This window comes from Talpa occidentalis, unplaced genomic scaffold (genome assembly GCF_014898055.3).
Source record: "Talpa occidentalis isolate TD23 unplaced genomic scaffold, MPIMG_talOcc4v2.1 talOcc4.2, whole genome shotgun sequence".
Classification (NCBI taxonomy): domain Eukaryota; kingdom Metazoa; phylum Chordata; class Mammalia; order Eulipotyphla; family Talpidae; genus Talpa; species Talpa occidentalis.
In genome coordinates, this window is record NW_023602073.1 from 20440538 (window position 1) to 20441898 (window position 1361).

The window sequence follows — 1361 nt, forward strand, 5'->3', positions numbered from 1 at the left end:
ATGGCTAATCTCACTATGAGTGGGTTTCTTCTAACGGGATTTTCTGACAAGCCTGAGCTAGAACTAGTCCATGCTTCTCTGTTCTTAGTCTTGTATATGGTGGCGGTAACTGGCAATCTCCTCATTATCTCTGCAATTTCCATGGATCATAGTCTCCACTCACCCATGTATTTCTTCCTGAAACATCTCTCCTGCCTGGATCTGTGTTACATTTCTGTGACTGTGCCAAGGGCCATTTACAACTCTTTCATGCATAGTGGCTACATTTCCCTTGGGGAATGCATAGTGCAGTGTTTTACTTTCATTCTGTGTGGTTCTGCTGAGCTATCCATGCTGACGGTGATGTCTTATGATCGCTATGTGGCCATCTGCCTTCCACTGCGCTACGAAATCATCATGAATGTCAGCAAATGTGTCTACAGTGTCTTAGGCATCTGGATCAGTGGGGTCATTTCTGGAGCCATGCACACAGCTGGCACTTTTTCCATGCACTTCTGTGGTTCCCATATCATTCACCAATTCTTCTGTGACATCCCTCAGCTCCTGAAACTCTCTTGTTCTAATGAGTATATCAGCGAAGTCTCAGTCAATGGATTCATGGCACCTGTGTCGTTTATTTGTGTCACCCTTATTGGACTGTCCTACACCCAAATATTCTCTACTGTGCTGAGGATGCCATCTGCTGAAGGCAGAGCTAAGGCCTTTTCCACTTGCCTTCCCCACCTGGCTGTCGTCATTTTATTCATTTCCACCAGTGCCTTTGAGTTTCTCAAGCCACCTTCTGATTCTCCAAGTGCACTGGACATTTTTCTCACTATTATGTACACAGTTGTGCCCCCAACACTCAACCCAATGATCTACAGCCTGAGAAATCAAGCCATAAAGGCAGCTCTGAGAAAGGTTGTTGGGAGAAGGAAAACCTACCTTTTTTGTTGAGTCATGTGTATCAATTTTTTTTAATATTTTTTAATTTTATGTATTTTTTTACATCATGTTTCCTTTTTTGCACAATGTATGCATTTTCATCTTGGTTATAGTCCCCATACCTTTCCCACCACCATTGTTTTGATTCTACTCCCTTGTCCCCCCCACCCCAGTAATGTGTCTCTGATTTATAGTTACTTGTTGATTTTGATTTTTACTTTATTAGAATTAGTTGTGAGTGAAGTTAGAAATACTAAGGGAAATCTGTTGACTGATAAATTTAGATAAGCTAAAATGAACTGATTTTATTATAGAAAATTGAGTACTTAGATGTAGAACAACCACCATATACTTTTTGAAATCCTGTCTGAATTTGGAGCTTCTCTCCGAAGTCTTCACATATATATCAAGGAACTGGGCAGGTGCTCTGTGTATCT

At 41.1% G+C, this 1361-nt stretch overlaps 1 protein-coding gene across 1 annotated transcript; it reads left to right on the plus strand.

Annotated features, from left to right (window-relative positions):
* LOC119251033 (olfactory receptor 14J1-like) lies at positions 1-936 on the plus strand. The gene has a single exon (XM_037518541.1). It carries the CDS (start codon positions 1-3, stop codon positions 934-936), a length of 936 nt encoding a protein of 311 aa, XP_037374438.1.
* The last annotated feature ends 425 nt before the right edge of the window (positions 937-1361 follow it).

Bases quoted from the DNA above. Each gene is read 5' to 3' on its own strand.
- LOC119251033 (XM_037518541.1), top strand. From the start codon at position 1: ATGGCTAATCTCACTATGAGTGGGTTTCTTCTAACGGGATTTTCTGAC.